The sequence below is a fragment of the Simochromis diagramma genome, unplaced genomic scaffold (genome assembly GCF_900408965.1).
Source record: "Simochromis diagramma unplaced genomic scaffold, fSimDia1.1 OVJJ01000685.1, whole genome shotgun sequence".
NCBI lineage: Eukaryota > Metazoa > Chordata > Actinopteri > Cichliformes > Cichlidae > Simochromis > Simochromis diagramma.
Window position 1 is genome coordinate 4683678 of NW_024387477.1, and position 14928 is coordinate 4698605.

Consider the following 14928-nt stretch of genomic DNA (forward strand, 5'->3'; position numbering starts at 1 on the left):
GTGATCATGGGGGAAAAACAAACCAAAAAAGAATGCTTCCACTGAGATTCTCACATCAGGAGCAATATATCATCATATACAAAATAATCAAAAGAAAGACCACAAAAGATTGTGGAATTTTTTTTGCCTTATCTATTGTTCCAATATACAAGGAAAACCAGGGGGGCATAGTACAAAGCAACCTAAGCAGGATTTGTTTGTGTTAGCTGGCTTGACAAAACCGCAGTCAAAGATAACAGGTTTCACAAAGGTGGTTAGCAACTTTCTTTGTTAACACAGTCTTTCTACTCAACGCTCTGTGTGTGCTCACATAAAAAGGAGGTGTTTGACGTGTCATTTGACTTTTCTTCTGCACAGAGTAGATCAATTAAGCACTGCCTGCTCCAATCACAGCCATAATTGAGGTGAGAGAGATTATAAAAAATAAGAGTAACATGTAGCTTTAACACTGTTGCTATGAGAATAGGAAAGAGAGAAGAAGAAAGAAGAAGAAAAGGGTAACTGTGTCGTTGTGAATTTTTGAGTAGTGCTGAAAATAAATATATTAAATAATATTAATACTTTTATTTTCATGCTCAGTGTTTCTAACGTGACAGCTGGACATTAGAACTCTGTAACTTTAAATGTGATCAGTTAACACGAAAGGGTACTCGGTACCTTCGGGTACTTTATTAGTTGCTCTGTCGTCTAATAAAGGAGACGTGGAAATCGCTTCAGTTTGTTACCAGATGAAAGTGAAATGAATTGTATTGATTAAACAGGGGATAAATAGCCTGCAAATATAAGTCAATCATCAAGTCGATCAATTTTCTAAACTGTGTTCTAGTAGCTTTGACTTCAGCAGTGTAAAAGAGACTTAGCAGTAGAATAGGGCCAGGCGTAAAAACCTTTATACATTTTCTACATCACTAAATGAATACATGCAAATTCCAGCGACAATGTGAAGCACAGTTTGCGCTGTTGTAACTTTACAGCTGGGCTTTATTCGGTCGAGTTACCAAGGCGTGGCTTAACAAATTGCATATATGAATTGCGCCCTTTCAGCAGATGATCTATATCACGCTTACTGCAATCAGTTTAAAATGTGGCACTTCAAGCTGATTTTAAGCTCAAACTCTGAATATTACCTTCTCTAGACTAATTATGGGTTCAGCATAAGTTAACATGGTCAGGTTAAAAAGAGACCACCTTCATGCCACTTTGGATGACTGAGAACTACACAGTCATGCTTCATGACACTGAAGACTCTAACTTTACGCTCAACATACACTGTAGTTCCAGAAGTATTCCTTCACCCATCCAAATCATTGAATTTCTGTGTTTCAATCACTATAAAATCAAGCACATAGACATGCAGAGAGCTTTTACAAACATTTGTGAAAGAATGGGTCCCTCTCAGCAGCTTGGCGAATTCCTCTGTGGTACTGTGATTGGATGCCACCTATGCAACAAGTCCAGTTGTGAAATTTTCTCTCTACTGAATATTCCACAGTCAACTGTTCATGTTATTATAACAAAGTGGAAGCAACTGGAAAAGACACTAACTCAGCCACAAAGTGGTAGGCCACAGAAAAACACATAGCGGGGTCAGCAGACGCCGAGGCACACACTGCACAGAGGTCACCAACTTCCGGCAGAGTCAGTTGCTACAGATGTCCAAATTTCATGTGGCCTTCAAGATTAGCTCAAGAACAGCGCGTAGAGAGCTTTATGGAATGGGTTTCCATGACAGAGCACCTAAATCCAAGCCTTATATCAAGCACAATGAAAAGCTTTGGATGCCGTGGTGTAAAGCATGCCGCCGTTGGACTCTAGAGCCGTGAAGATGTATTCTCTGGAGCAACAAATCATGCTTCTCCATCTGGGAATCCAATGGACGACTCTGGGTTTAAATAGATTGCTGGGGGCTCAGGAGGTAGAGCAGCTCATCTATTATCTCTATCAGAAGGCTGGTCGTTCAATTCCTGGCCGGTCTAGTCTGCATGCCTTGGGCAAGATACTGAACCCCTAGTTGCTCTCAATACATTCATTCAAATATGAATGTTATGATGATAGAAAGCTCTTAAATCTAGAATGTGTGTGTGAATGGTTGACTGAGACCTGTTGATGTAAGTCCTTCGAGTGCTCAAGTAGAGTTCAAAAGCACGATTTAAGAATTGATCCATTAATCTTGAGCCAGTGTGATACCATGATAGGATTCCACCTGTTCATCTGTGGTTACTTAGGCTTCTTTTCTGAAACTTATAATTCCTAAGATTTTTATGCATTGTAATCCCATGACATATGGAAGCCTACCTCTACATGCTGCAAAATCAGCTGCAAACCCAATCTTTGCACAGCCCCCCTCACCCACCTTTCTGTTACTTGGGCAAGGACAGGGGGAACGTCAAAACATATATGGACATGTATAATGTAAGAAATGTGGCCTATATCTTTGCACGCAAAACACATTTAAATTCTGTCGTGGGGGAACGTGTTTAATTACAGCCTAGGAAGCAACTGACTCCACTGAGAGCGAGCGAGAAAAAAACACTTGATAACAGTGACATTTACAATCTGCCTCATTTATCAAAAGCTGCCAAAGCAGAGTCAAAGAGGGTCATTACATAGTAAACATAGATTAACTCAACTCTCACAAAACCCACACAAAATTGTCTGATAAATGATTTTTATTCTAAGAAAATTGCAAATGTCAGCATGCATTTCCCTGGACTCTGTCAATTAATAGTGTTGTTTGTTACCCAATATTTGTGTGTGCCCGTGTGTCTGCGAATAAAAGCCTGCGCCGGTGCTAAATAGCTGCCACAATCAGCATGCATTTCCCCAGCCTCTCCCAGTTATTTGTCTCATTTGTTACCCTGTGTTTTCATGTGCTGTGCATGCACCTGTGTGAACATCATTCCTAATAGCGAAGCACTTTTACTTTTATAGCACGGGGGAGGATTTGACAAAACTAAGCCGAGGTGCATTTTGGTTTTGTGTAGATGATGTCGAAGAGTGAATTCCAAGGGCACATCGGGTTCTGACAGGCCCGCACTTACTCCCAAAACAACTCATAATCCCTTTCAATCTTTCACAAACACGGTTTATGTGCACAAATTCGTAATGCGGGGAAAATAACTAAATTAAGTGTTTAAACCAGATCCCTTTAATATATACGCAAGTCTGTGTGCCAAATGCTGGACCAGATGCTACTTTGAGTTGTAAACCCCTTTAAAGACATCCTTGCATGTTTAGGGGCCACATATACAAACCCAGATGAGCAGTTTCCTGTCTAAAAGAGCGAATGTGGGGATGGGGTGAGTGGGGCGCATTGAGGATCGGAGGAGTGGAGTGGAGTCGGCCCCAGGATATTCTTCAGCAACTCTGCTGCTCTATTGCTGCAGCTACGGGATGCTTTTGAGTGTCAGCAGCTGGCAGAGGCACAGAATGCCAGGGAGAAGACAAAGATAAAGAGGGATCGGAAGAAGAGGGGAGGGATTGTATTTAATCTCACCGCCATTTATTTTTAATAGCATGCAGCTGCTTTGTTCTCTCTTTGATCATCAGCAGTACAGGTTGACAGTAACTCGGTGGAATGCACGAACACACAGACAAGCATGTGTGCATGAATATACACAAAGAAGAATACAAAACTTACATTCTCTATTTTGCTTTACTTTAATTTTGTGGAAATTCGTACTTGTTTACACTATTTTTTTTACTCTTCTGTGTCCCCGGTGCAGAACAGCTATGCTATTGGTCCACGAAGGGACCACAAACAAATGGGCATTCCTTCTGAGAGGCATGGTGCCACCGACTGCTGCAAGTGATAAGCACCACTAAGTAAGGAATATGTGGTAGGTACAATCTGCTACCCTAATTCAAATCACCACTGTGTAAGAGTCACAGCCAAGAAGAAGACAAAGGAGTAAAGCATCATAAATGAGAACACCGACTGGCTTCCTACTGGGGATCACAGTTGAAAGTTGTTGGAAGCCTTGCTTTAAGGACTAGAGGCACCTCTACTTGTAATCACACATCAGATGGAAGAGACAAATATATTGCTTCTTCAACCGTGTACCCACGGGATGTTTATCTGAAAGGGAAATGCTACTACTGTGCAGCTAAACATGTTCACAAGCCACTGAGGGTGCTATAAACTAGTTTGTCACTGTAGAGGGAACTTCTTAAAGTTGAATTAGTATTTAGGGCCTGAACATGGCAAGTAGGAAAATGAAAAAAATATATAATTTGGGTCCAAATGTGGATCTGCAACAAATCGTTGGGGGCTGAGTTCCAACAGCAATGCCCATCATGAGTTTGACACTGCTAAAATCGGTGGACAGCTCACTCTGAATGGAAAGAGGCCTTTAGGGGATGTTTGTATGGCCGAGTAAATACACACCTAAGCCGAGGAGGGATTTGAAATAGTCACACTTTCATCACGTAAGACTTTACACAGGTTCCTTTGATCTTTTCATGGAGGATTCTGCAAACACAGTCACACAGAAGGCTGCACTCTCCAGAGGGTTAGGGTGAGTCCCTGAATCCTGCTGAAGAGGACATATTATGAGAGGTTGCTGCTGCTGCTTTTCTCACAGATATTTGGAAGTCTCCCCAAAGAATGGAGAGGACAGAGAAAACAAAAGAAGCCTCTCTAGCATAAAGCTTCTTCCCAGCCACCTCACAGTGGGTTTTCCTTGCCATTCGGTCTTGAATACAGACAGCGGAGGTAATCGTGCCAGGATACGAGTGGCAGAGTTTGGCCAGAGTTTTTGGACAAGGCATTCCTTGGCCACTGTAGTGATTTATCAAATCAAAGTCAATGGACAAAAGGGAATGCAAAATGAGGGAAAAATGGCCACACAGGATATATAGTGCAGCTCTTCAGATTTCAGTGGCCTCATTCTGGTAATATAGGCACACGCGTGCACATTTGACCATATCTCTGAAAACGAGAGGCCAGACCTATAGAACCCACATAGCTGGCAAAGCCTGTGTGCAGTCTAAAATGAAGTCACACCCCATGAGCTTGGTCTCAAATCCATAGAGGGGGCCTGAACATAACACAAAGGTGTGATATGACCACTAAAGCAACAATACAGGGCCAGCAAGGGTGAAAGAAATGGGGAGAAAGTGAATGTGAGTGAAAGAGCAGACATGAAAGGTGTGACAGAAAAGCAAAGAAGGACATCAAAGAAAGTGAGAAAAAAAGTGAGAGACAGAAAGAGAGAGCAACAGATACACAATTGAGAAGGGACAGTAGATGATGTTGAGTGTTGTCCAGGCAGTGAGGTAGATAGGTGGGTGGTGGATTCTCTCTGTGACACTGATTTCAAGCCCTGGGGGTAAAACAGCAGAAGAGAATGTAGAAGGGCCCATTTAGATCCATCTGAAAGGAAAGGCCACAGCTTCTAGAGACTGCAGTGGCTGTGATAATGCCTGCTGTCTCGAGGTGGACCTGCAGGGATGACACACCCCTGGGATGCGCTAAATAGGAGCCGCGGAAAGGACTTGGAGAGAGACAAAGAGATGTACTATGAGTTGAAAGATCAGAGAGACAGTGAGGTGAATACAACAAAGAGAAAGTGCAGTAGGAGAGTATGGGGAAGTGTGCCTCTGCACATCGCTCAGAGTGATGTTTTACACTTTTGTCATATTTTTATATCTATCGTGGGTTCAATTTGGAAGCGATTCAAACTGCTAACAAACCAGCTGAAAAAAACAAGACAGGGAAATGAAACTTGTCACAGGTTTATGTATAAAATAAATCCAGCCAATGCGTCTCTCGTATTCGGCTTTTATGGGAGTCAGATTTGCGCCTTATTGGGATCACTCGTGTTTTCAAATGCATGGCTTTGTGGTGTTAAATAGTGAACACTTGTAATGAGCTTTCCAGGCTGCTGCATGTTATGTTGAGAAAAAGACTGTGTTATTTGGCTGTGCTTATCCAAGCAGACTAGGTAATAAGTGTGTAATGGGGAAACAGTGGAGTTGATATCCAATGAAAGTGGGGGGTCTGTTGGAAGACACAACTGAGCCCGCTTTATCAGGATCTCCAAAGAGCCATTTCAGACAGCTAGTTTTCAAACACTAGAAATAAACTGAAATGAAAAAGGGCTGCACAAATCTGCAGTATGTTTGGACTGACATAGGATCAAAAAACCCAGAAAAAAATCAAGGATTTCAGCCACATGCAGGAACATATTGCACAATTCATCTTTCAACCAGATAAACAGACCAAATTCCTAAATGCTTCATTCAGCCGCCCATGAATGAACGTTAGCTGACTGATTACCTCTTAGCAAGGCAGAGGTCATTTTGTTCTGTTGCTATTTCAAATGAATGATACCTTGCAAGTCACATGAGGCGATAATCTCTCAATATCGTTGAGTTATTTCTTTAATTATAGGAAACAGCAGTCAGTGAACACAACTCAACATGCTGTACAGTTCAAACATTAATGTGAAATGCAGAAAGCAGATGACCTTTTGTGATAAATTTTTCATTTGATATGTATGCAGATGTATTTTATACTACGTCTGTGAAGGTTCTCAGTCATCCAGGTCATCGTAGTCAAAGGAGCTTGCAAAGAAAAGCGTCTGGACTTCTTTAAGTTACTTGAAGACGTTTCACCTCTCATCCGAGAAGCTTCTTCAGTTCTAAGGTCAAATGGTGGAGAGTCCCAGATTTAAACCTAGTGGGAGTATCCCCCCACAGAGGGACAAAAGGACCCCCTGATGACCCTCTAATCGCCTGAGCCAAGGTGTGAAACTGGGTGTGGGTCCCAATCAGCCAGAGTTTTGGGTGAGCTCATTGTGAAACCTGGCCCCACCTTATCATGCGAATTCCTGAGGTCAGATGGCCCAGGATGTGAGTGGGCGTTAAGGCGTCTGGGGAGTCCATAGTGGACCTCATCACAGCCACAGACCTCATCACAGCCACAGACCAAACAGCCACTTCACAAGCGCATGGCACAACATAGAAGAGCCACCTCCACAGGACAAGACTTAGCAGTCCATCTGCATCTTAAGGACAAAGGTCACTCTTTCGAGGATGCCAATGTTCACATTTTGGACAGAGAGGACAGATGGTTTGAAAGAGGAGTGAAAGAAGCCATCTATGTCCACTGTGAGTGACCATCTTTGAACAGAGGCGGTGGTTTACAACACCAACTGTCTGCCATCTATAATCCAGTTTTGAGTTCCCTCCCCAGACGCCTTAACGCCCACTCACATCCTGGGCCATCTGACCTCAGGAATTCGCATGATAAGGTGGGGCCAGGTTTCACAATGAGCTCACCTGAAACTCTGGCTGATTGGGACCCACACCCAGTTTCACACCTTGGCTCAGGCGACTAGAGGGTCATCAGGGGGTCCTTTTGTCCCACTAGGTTTAAATCTGGGACTCTCCACCATTTGACCTTAGAACTGAAGAAGCTTCTCGGATGAGAGGTGAAACGTCTTCAAGTAACTTAAAGAAGTCCAGACGCTTTTCTTTGCAAGCTCCTTTGACTATCTTATCCTTTAAAAAAAACTAATACTACAAAATCCAGAGAAAAATCTCATCATTGCTGAATTCCAAAGCACACTGCAAATATGCTTCCAAAATTAGATGCTGCTTTTAGTTTAATTTACAGTGCTGAGCAAAAGTCATGAACTGCTCCTGAAAATCTTTCAAGTTGTTTGAATTTTTTTATTTGGACACTGGCTGCTTTTCACTCATTTGCAGTCCAGTTCTTGTACCTTTTCATCTGAAATGATGAAAAATTGTTATATTGAACTAATATAACAAATTTTTGAAGACATATAATAACATTTTTAATTAGGTGAAATCTTGGCATGATGTACAGTGTGTGCTTAAAGAAACTTGACAAGCAGAGGACAAAAGAAGTGTCAGGCCTAAAACACTGTCTACAGTGGATGCGCTGTATCTGAAGTACAGAGAAATTGTGCAAAGATCTGATGCAGGACCCAAGAGAACCATCCAATCTTCATCTGATCAATGTAATGCTTGGCCTAAGATGACTCCGCTATTATAAATATGCTAAAGGTATGCTAAATTACACGAGAACTGAAAACCAGTGACAACAGGTCTCATGGAATGATGCATCTGAATGAGAAATTTATGCTTCAAATTATTCTCAGTGTGTACAGAGCAGGTCAGGAGATCCATTATGGTTTGAGGCTGCATTCAAGCCTCAAGTGTTCAGGATCTTGTCAAAACTGATAAAATTATGAAAGCAGAAAAGTACCATCAGATATTGATCCACCATGCAGTAGCATCTGGAAAGCCTCTGATTGGTGATGGCTTTATTTTTCAGCATGGCCAAGATCCCAAACACACTGCCAATTGAGTATAAGCATGTCTGGCTAGAAAAACACCCAGTGGAACACTAACAGTCATGGACTGACCTCCCCAGACCCCAGACCTCATTATTGAACATTATCAATATTATTGAAGCAGTAAGGGATCATCATGAGAGGGATTGGAACAAAAGGCAGCTAAAATCCAAATCCATTCATGAATACTTCTTACAAAAATCTACAAGAAATCTTGCCTGAGAAAGTTCAGGCTATTTTGAAGAATAAAGGTGGTTATACCAAATATAGACTTTAAAGCTTCTTATAATTGTGAAAACTCTGTTTTTTCCATATATACAGTATTTCCATGTATTCATTTACATGTAAAGGAACAAGACAGTAAAAACCATCATTTGATTATTAGTTATTCTACAAGACAATATAAACTGAGTCTGCATTTACCTTTAAACTACTGGTATATATTCAAAAAACTTAAATCATATCACATGCACATCTGAGCTCAGTGGGTGCTCTATTCCCACCTGTGCTCGACTCAAGCTTTGCTTTCTTACACATGACTCTAATGACAGCTGTAAGGGTGAGTCAATATGCATTAGCACACGACAGAACTGCAAATTGGTTTGTGTTACACAGAACCATTAAAGCAAAATAAAAATGTGAGAAAATCTTTAGATGACCTCAGAACGTCTTGACAACACAAAATAGAAAAATGCCAGGATGGCTTACCTACTCGATCACAGCTGATCGTATTTTTCGTGTGGTTTTATCAGCTATTAATCAATAATACTACAAATCAGTTTCAGATATCAAACTGTTCCTCCTTGGGTTTATTTAGGTTTTTTTCTTTTTAGAAAATCAATAGAACAAAAAGTCAATATTCTGAAATCCGTCTACCAGCTACTATCTGTAAGGAAAATAAAGTATCTCGCTTCTTTCTATCTTACCGCTAAAGTACTCGATAACGACAAAATATGAACACATCGTTTCCATCCCTCGTTATCTCACATACTAGTTATAAAAATATCTAGTTGGAGGATCATGGAAACTCTGTCTGCTGCTTCTTTCGCTCTATCTTTCTCACACTCAACTCCTTCTCTTTCTCCATCCTTCCAGCACCATGCCTCCTCCCGTAGTGTCACAGTCCATATGGTGCTGCAACACTGTTGGTCTCCTGTGGCCACACTTCCCACGATGCATCTGCGGCTCTGGGCTTTCGAGGGAGCCGATAGGCTGAGAGGACTTTGGTATCGACCAGCTATTGCCTGGTGTGAGGTCAGCTCAGTGCAGCATTGGAGTGTGTCTGAATCTACACACACCACTGCTTCCAGTCTTTCATCCATTCTGCCAATCAATCCTCCATTTTCTGCTGTTACCTTTGCCTCAGAAGAAGTATGTTCTTCTGTTGTATTCCTTTCTTCCAAAACCTTTCTCCCCTGTGAGTGTGCCATTGCACATTTTCTTCTTTAAACTACTGCCCGATTGATCCATTTCTCAAATTTCTTGAGACCACATGCAGTTAGAAGCTGCTACCGTAGCTTTACACCTTTTCTTTAAAGCTTTAATGACGATATTCTATTTGCAAAAAACCACCAAGGATTCTTCAACATACTATACACATTTAGTTATGCATTTGTTTGACGGAGGTGGGGGGGATTTTGTTTTTTATCTATCGTAGGCATTGTAGTGTTGTATTACTCTGAGCTGGCTTCCTCCTCTGTCTGTGTCCATGCAGAGAAAACAGAGCTTAGTAGAGATCAATCCCATTGAGTCTGACTCCTTTCACTAGCCAAGGATCAATACTGCCTGTTTCATGTCCCCCTGCAATACACGTACACACGCACACACAAATCCACACATACACATACACACACAGTTTAAAGACATGGGCTACGAAGGCTGACCCACCCCTTTAAAAATGACCTATCGGCCTATCGGCTAGCTTGCTCACCGGGGGATACAGAAGTTCATTATGACAGCCTTGCCAGTGTTAAAGGTCTGCTTTGGTCCTCCTCCGCAAAGTGCAGGATCTGATTACATTAACAGCTTGCTAACAGAAGCAAGAAACGCATAGTGGCTAAAAGTAACGTACAGCTGGAAGCCTTTTTCACATGCAACAACGTGGCCGTTCACAATGTGATAGAATTTTTTTTTTACGTAATGCTGGATCACAGAAAAGGAGTGGAAAGGCTTTTGAAGTCTATGACTGCGCTAGGCTCACCCACCTGTGCTGGACAGAACAATACTGGAGTTACACAGGCATCAGAAATAATTGTTCAGATTTTGACAGGGAAATGTTACCCCCAAGAGCTTTGAGTTTCGCTTTTTAATCTCAATTAGTAGTCGTCATCTCCTATTACCCTGGATGCATATTGCCTGCAAAAAAAACCCAAACTCTCTTTTATGCTCAATACAAAGCTGTATTTTATGCAGGTAAATTATGCATAATGAAAATTATTATTCCAAAAAATCATATGACACTTTGGGAAATGTGTTATTGCTCTTTTGCTGAATGAATCTGAACCTTTGCTTCATTGCCCTAAAATATTTAAGGCAACGAAGGTACAAATAGAAAAACAGAGAGATGCTATATCACAGAAATGTCAAACTCATTTTACATCATGGGCTACATACGGCTTTGATGTTAAGTAGGCCGGACCAGTGACCATTATAAATGTGTAAAATTACAGAAAAAGTTCTGTTAGTTCATCATTCCTCACTTGATTACTTTAGTGTAGTATGAATGGCAATTGAGGAGGGTCCTTTATTGAGTGGAAAAGCTGTAAACCAGTGGGCCTGATTGGAGTCTTTGTGAGGCCGATTCTGGTCCCGGGCCTTATGTTTGACAGCCCTGCTATAGCTGTTTATTGTGTTGCATTTGCTCAGTGTATATGCAATGTGCAAAAATAAGACATAATTCAATACACCTTCTTAACCGACAGCATGTTATTTTTATATCATTATTTTTATCTGAATACATAAATAAGCCTCTTAGGTCTCGTTAGGTGGATTTCTAACCTTTGGGCAAATAAGCAAAAAAGCAAATAAGTGTGTTTCCCAAAACAGATGTCCTTTGAGGTCATAAAGGTAACGTGATTTTCTCAGTAATGTCTTGAGTCCAGCATAGAGTGGGTGCATAAATATATATATATGTACAGGGGATTTTAGGGCAAACTGACCTTGCCTAGAATACTCATCAGCTTCATGGTGAACCAGGTCCGTCACACACCCGCCGTAGTGCAGCCTCTGCTCATGGTCGAAGGCCTTGAGTGTTTCACTCGAGCTGTAGGACTTCTGGGTAGGCACACGACACTCATCGGTGTCCAGGGAGGAGGTGTTATACTGGGAGTCTTTGGAGCAGCGGCCCCTGGTCAGTGAGCGATTTCTGCGGTCCTTCAGATCCATGCTGATGTTGTGTGGGGGGGTTGAATGCAGCGAGAAGAAGACAGAGTAGACGGAGGAGAAGGCAGTGACGGGAGAGGAAGGGCTCTCCTAAGGGCCTCCCTAATGTCAGTCTCCACTTCAGTCACCTGGAAAACAGAGACAGGAAGAGGAAGAGATGGAGAGATGGGAAAAGACAGAGAAAGGTTGGTCTGAAATTAATGGATGCACTGCTGTGACTCACTCTCGCCTCGCACTCCCAGCAGAATATACAGACAAAGTAAGACAGGAGCAAACAGCATGAGTGGACATGAGTAGCCAGGCAAATATAAAACACATTAGAGTATTGATGCAGGATAAGTAAGGCTATTGTAGGTACCATTAGGATTTCCACAGATTAACTTGTTAATTTGTGTGATTAAGGTGAACTAAAAAGGAAAGAGTCACACCGCTCCTCCAGTCACTTACTGCAACTGTAACTTGATAGCAGGGCAATAAAACCCCCAAGTCCCCATTGTTTCTCTTCCTTTCTACTTTTACTCTCTGACCCCTCTCATGTCTTTGATGGTTCTCTTTTAATTAGTAACAGCAGCCACAACACAAAGTCTTCCAGCAAACTTTACCGAGCAAGCAGCAAGAGCAACAAGGCAAGTTCTCAACTCCGCAAGGAAAACAAACCGCTTTTTCTTCAACCTGTACACACACACACACACACACACACACACACACACACACACACACACACACACACACACACACACACACACACACACACACACACACACACACACACAACTCTTCTGAGCCTGGCTCATCATAACCAGACCAAGGGAGCACTGCCAGCTCGTGGAGCTGCGCACCAAGGAATTTCCTTCTCTTTCATGCACTAGTAATTTCCCATACACAGGTATCCCAGTGAAATTGTGCACAGCTAAGCTTTGCTTTTATTAATGTACATAAACTGGTTTTGTTCACTGAGATGTATTATTATGTATCCTACAGTCAAAGCTCGCATTTCACATTTTGTTTTGTTTTCATCTAAAACGTGTTCACGTGGTGCACATTGAACATATGGAGGCATATCACATAATCTTCCTGGTGCATGCTCGCCCTCGCTCACATACACAAAGCTCCCTTTTAGTTCTTTAGGTGGGTACATTTAGTAAAACTGTATATTACCTTTATAAATACACACTAATTCCTTTATTACTGCACAGGAGTGAATGCTGCCAACCTCTGCTATTAAAAACTCCCAAGTCCTTAAATATATAGTTTATTGCACTTTAGGAAAGCGATGAATCAGACAATATAAATTTCCAGTCTTTTTTATTAAACTTAAATATTAACTGAATGAAAAAATGTGCAATCCATCACTAAAGAGAATTATTTGGTGCAGATGTTTTCCTTCAGTCTAAGGTGGCTCCTCTAATTTGCTTCCCTTCCTTTTTTCAGAGCATCCCTGTTGCGCTTACGCTTTGCAGGGCGAAACAGAGCTGTTAGCACTGTGGTCCACAGAGACAGTCAGCCATTGACCGCGCTGATGAAAAATGGTCAGACGGCATTTAAATCTATTAGAACAGAGAGGGACTCAAATGCGGTCATCCTAAACCAATGCTGGCGGAGGTATGCACACAACGAAAGTGGACAAGTGCAGGTGCATTATCGAGACTAAAAAGAAATAATAATAAAAGAAGATGCAAAAGGCAAGAAAGAAAGAAAGAAAGAAAAGCAACAGGAAGGATGGAAGAAGAGGAGAAATGACTTGAGGGCATTGCTAGTCTCTCCCTCATTATCAGAGTGGGAATGAATCCGGCTCCCTTAGAGGCTTTGAGGGATAATCAAACACACCCAAACACAGATACACGCAAACAGAACATCGCTAACACACATATTCAGTCCAGCGATACCTGAGACAACAGAGTCTCCTAAACTTGACATAAACTGTAAAACAGCCTGTAAGGCAACTAAACATTTGTATTATGACACTGCGTCTATGATACGATAATGACGCTAATAAAGCTTGATGCAAGTTTTGCAGCCTTGAGGAATGCATTACGCTGGCGTCCAAGGATCAAAGTACAACGATATGACAACAACCAAACAGCCAGCTGTAATTGACAGGCACACTTCCTCCAGCTATAGCTACTATGGGATATTTATGGTAATGAACCCATGGTTCCATTACTTGAGGCTGAAAAAAGTCCGATCCACCCACAGAATTACAGCGTTGCATTGCATTTGCACCAAAAATACTGTTCAGTCTTAATAGTTTTTATCAATATGAGAGCAGACAAGGGCATCTCTAAAGGACAGGCATCATTTCTTTTTTGAATATGTGATGTAATTAATTACATGCAGGAGCAGAGGAAGAATTAGAAGAGAGAGGAGAAGGAGAGACAAGTATACAGAATGTGAGTCAATCTATTCAATGAGGGCTCATTTTAAAATGCTTAGAAGGTAGTATTGAAAAGTGCCCTGCTATGTCCATTGATTAACAGTAGGTATTAAGTCTCATAAAGAGCTCATTATGCTTGGGCATCCATCACACAGGCTATTAGGAGTTCGACCTTAATGTGTTTGTACCTTGAATGGAGGGCGAGGAAATAGAGAGTGATACTGGCTCAGAAAATGTGGGGACATTCAGACTGGGGTTAAAGAAATAATGGCCAAACGAGTCTCCGTGTGGAGCTGTGGGTGTGCACAGGTGGGTGACAAATTAAAGGAAAAAACAAAACCAGAAAAGGACCCCATTGATCTTTACAGTGAAGAGCTCTTGTGTATGCTCCTGGGCATTCTGCTGGAATGGTTTAGGTCTACTTGACAGACATGTGACCACAAACGAATACAGCGGTACTCTGTGCGATCAGATTTATCCCACCCCTTCACATTTCTATCCTCACGGGAGTGGTCTCTTTCAGGGTGACAATGCCACCATCTATAGGGCATGACGGGTCACTGAATGGTTTGAAATGTATAAAACGGATGTGAATCATATGCCATGGCCTTTGCAGTCGCACAGCTCTAAACTTGATCGAGTATGGTAGATTCCGGACTGACAGCTCTGTCCGATGCCATCGTTAAAAACGTCAAATGAGGGAATATCTGTGGTGTACTGTAGAGTTTCTGAGCCAGTGCAATGGCACATTAAAGCTGGTCTACCAGCATATACTGAGCCAAAAATATAGGCAAAAGTTGGTCACTTTACATCAGATGAAAACTTGGATGTCAAATCGGCTGAGAAAAC

The 14928-nt window shown here is 41.8% G+C and overlaps 1 protein-coding gene across 4 annotated transcripts in view; it reads right to left on the minus strand.

The window, feature by feature from the left end:
- The window catches only part of tenm2 (teneurin transmembrane protein 2), a 211261-nt gene that overhangs the window by 143805 nt on the left and 52528 nt on the right, over positions 1–14928 (minus strand). For all 4 annotated transcript variants that reach the window (XM_040015149.1, XM_040015147.1, XM_040015148.1 and 1 more), the window contains exon 2: positions 11483–11833. In XM_040015149.1, the coding sequence (XP_039871083.1) occupies positions 11483–11708 (226 nt within the window). In that variant the 5' untranslated portion in view covers positions 11709–11833. The remainder of the gene's footprint in view (positions 1–11482; positions 11834–14928) is intronic.